The 3,578-nt window shown below is 48.9% G+C and overlaps 1 protein-coding gene across 1 annotated transcript in view; it reads right to left on the reverse strand.

Annotated features, from left to right (window-relative positions):
- Positions 1-1,740: 1,740 nt before the first annotated feature.
- The window catches only part of LOC110285636 (cytochrome c oxidase subunit 8A, mitochondrial), a 2,626-nt gene continuing 788 nt past the window's right edge, over positions 1,741-3,578 (reverse strand). The window contains exon 2 of the mRNA XM_021151945.1: positions 1,741-2,063. Coding sequence (XP_021007604.1) covers positions 1,968-2,063 — 96 coding nt within the window. The 3' untranslated portion in view covers positions 1,741-1,967. The remainder of the gene's footprint in view (positions 2,064-3,578) is intronic.

Genomic DNA, 3,578 nt, shown 5'->3' on the forward strand with positions numbered 1-3,578 from the left:
CAGATTCCAGGCCTGTGAGTATGCCTCTAACCATAAGAAGTCAGTGGGAATCTTGAGTCCACTTTTGAGTCTCCCAGCCTCCTGCCCTGCCCACCCCTACACCCTCCCCTGAGATGCTAAGCCTGCTTAAGGGCTCTGACCAGGATCTGGGAACTTATAGCCACTTGGCTTCCCTCCAGCCTGAACTGACTTAAGACAGAACTTTGGTTTCGAGCAGTTCTGTGACAGGGTGTCTGTCATCTATTTCTTGAGTTCCAAGGGCACAAAAATAGGAGATAACTAATCCCAAGATAACCAATCCCTGGCAAAGCAGTGATGTTACTATAGAAACTAGAATAAAACTCTTAGTACGGCAGGCATCCTTGCTTCAAGGTAGCCCATGGCTCTAAGATCAAGGTATAATCTATTCCATGGGCAGAATAGGTCCACACAGGTGAGCCCTCTTCTGGCAGCAGAGGCCTAGCAAGGAAGGCCCTTGCCACCCCACCCACCACCACCAAGAGCACTGACTGCTCTTCCAGAGGTCCCGAGTTCAAATCCCAGCAACCACATGGTGGCTCACAACCATCTGTAATGAGATCTGATGCCCTCTTCTGGAGTGTCTGAAGACAGCTACATATAATAGTAAATAAATCCTTAAAAAAAGTGTCTTACTATGTAGCTCAGGCTGGTCTGGAAATCTGAATCCCCTCGCCTCAGCGTCAGTCCCAGTGCTGGGTTTGTCACCACACTGAGCCCTTGAGGTCCAGCAGTAGCAATCTCCTCCTGGCCAGCACCCCAAGCTGTGCCCACCTTGTAGCAGTCTCTCCCACTCTGACCACAGGTTCAGGAGGCTGGTCCACAATCCCTCAATCTTAGACACCAAAGTTGGATTGTGTTCAACGAGCAGCCCCTCAGGATGCAGGAGCCCTTTCCTACCCTTAAGGGAGCATCCCTGGCCTTGGAATATATAGGCATTGGCAAACACCATGCAGAAAAGCCAGGAGAAAGGGGATGGAGGGAGCCAGCTCTGCCTGAAGCTTCCAGGAAGAGGGCAGTGGACCACTTTGTGGAGGGCCTCAGCTCTCACAGCAACCGTCCTAGCCTCATGGTCATAGGGAATACTGTTCTGTGTCATCTGGAAGTCAGCCAAGTCATCAAACAAATCATGCAAAGGGAGATAAAGCCATTTCACTCTCTGGGTAGCTGGGGAGCCAGAGTGCTGCTCATCACAGATCCTGACAGGATTCCAGCTTGGCAGGCATTGCTTCACATGTACCACATGGCTAGAGAAGTCATTTCCAGCTTCCCCTGGCTCCTCCCCAAAATACTGAGGAGGAAGTATAAGGAAGACCACTCAGATGGTAAGCATTCAGGAGTGCTGAAAGTAAGAGGCCTTGAATTTGACATGAAGTGGTAGCAGTGTCCAGGTTACCACCACACCTCTACTTGCAAGACCCTGCACATGGACGGACATCCAAGCCAGGAAAGATGCTTGGTAAAGGATTCCAGCTACAAAGCTGGCCTTAAAGACGGGGCCCTAGGCATGCACACATGCACTTACAGGGAGCCAATAGCTTGGCACAGGCAAGGGAACCGGAAGGGATAAGCATCAAGGTAGAGTGCTCAATAACAACTGGTGTTTCCCAGACACCCAACAAACCTTAGCACTGGGCCTGGACCAGCCAGATGTCCAACAGCATCCTTGTTTCTGTGTGGAGGCAGAAGCCCGGTGCAGGAGGACACGATGCATTTCTGGAGCAAGGTTTAAATAGACTTTATTGTTACAAAGGGGGACCCCACCAAGCAGAGCCAATACATGTGGTCCCAGTTGTCACCATGGAGACATCGAGAGGTCATGATTGCAGAAGAGGTGACTGGAATTGAATAACATGATCCCGGGGAAGGCCAGCCAGGAATGCAGGAAACATGATCAAGTTGGGCTGGCAAGAGTGGTCTAGTCAAAGGATGAGGGAAGACTGCTCCCTTCACTCCCGCTTCTTGTAGCTCTCCAGGTGTGACAGGACCCAGCCCGCAGGCAGAAGACAACACACGAAGCAGGAAGTGAGCCCAATGGTGATATCCTACATAGAGTACAAGAAAGAAGGATCCCTCAGGGCAAGAATTCTGTAGGCGCTCCCAGTTCAGGCAGTCCTTAGGCATGGGAAGTCCCTCAGTGAAATAGACTAAGGCAGAAAATCCAGCACCCACACTAAAGAAAGCAACTTGGGCCTGAGGTTCAATCCCCAGCACATGAGAGGGGGAGATACAGACACAGAGAGACTCTAAGGATGGAGGGGACACTGGGTCAAGTCCATTTCCAGCCTTGAAATAAAGGTCCTTGGTTTTTAAAAAGATGTATTTATCTGTGGGGGGAAAGGGTGACAGGCAGGAGTCTCACTATGCACCCCACCCAGACCTGGGCTTGAACTTGAGATTCTCCTGTTCCTGGTCCTGGAAATACTCATGTGCCACTATGGTCACTGGTGTGTATGTGTGCTGTTTTCCATGTGGGTGAAGGCCAGAGCTTGATGTCTGGCATCTCATCTAACAGCTCTCCATCTTTTCTTTCTTTCTTTTTCTTTTTTTTGTTGACAGGTTTTTTTCACTAAACCTGAAGCTCACTGTTTTGGCTAGACAAGCTGAACAGTGGGCTCCAGGGAGCTCCCTGCCTCTCCCCCTACCACCACTAGGGCTAAAGACTAGCCGGTTGCTGGGTAGTCAATGCCAAATCTTCATGCTGGTGAAGCGAATACTTTTTAAATAAATCATTCCCTGTGTCCTTGCTTTCTATACAGTTTCTTCTCTTTTTTTGTTTTTGTTGTTTGTTGTCTACACAGAGACAGGATTTCTGGAACTCACTCAGTAGACCAGGCTGGCCTTGAACATCCACAGCTTCTATAGCATAAATGCTGGATTATAGGTGTGTGCCACACTGCCCTGCTGGGGTTTTGTATCTTTTAAAGATGTGTTTTATCTATATTTGTATGATGCATGTGTGTGAGCACAGGTATGTGTCTGGATGCTTACACAAGGTCAGGACAGGATGTCAAATGCGTTGGAGCTGGAGTTACAAGCTTGTTATATGGGTGCTGGAACCCGGACCAGCCTTCATGAGGCTATGCACCAAACGCCATCTCTCCAGCCCCCAGACCCTTGTTTTGAGACAGGGTCTCAGTATGTTGCCCAAGCTGGCCTGAATTCCCGAGCTCTGTCTTCATGCCTCAACCTCCCACTAAATGGGCGTAAGAGAGGGCATGGCTTGGTTGTCACTGTTTCTTCAGTGGCAGTGCTTTGGTTCTACCCCTAATTCAATGCCCAGATATCTGGATTCAGGACCCATTGTCAGTTAAAACAGAAGAGCTCCAAAAAAGGGCCTTGGCTGCGGTGTAGTTTTAAGAAAGTGCTTGCCTAACACAAAGTCCCGGGTTTGATTCCCCAGCACCACATAAACCACAAGTGGTGGCACATGCCTGTTATCTCAGCACTAAAGAGGTTATCGGTTCAAAGTCAAATGTGGTCAGACTGGGCTACATGAGACCCTGCCTCATGTTTTTATTTTACTTATTTATTTATTTATTTTTTTTTTTTGGTTTTTC

This window comes from Mus caroli, chromosome 19 (genome assembly GCF_900094665.2).
Source record: "Mus caroli chromosome 19, CAROLI_EIJ_v1.1, whole genome shotgun sequence".
Lineage (NCBI taxonomy): Eukaryota > Metazoa > Chordata > Mammalia > Rodentia > Muridae > Mus > Mus caroli.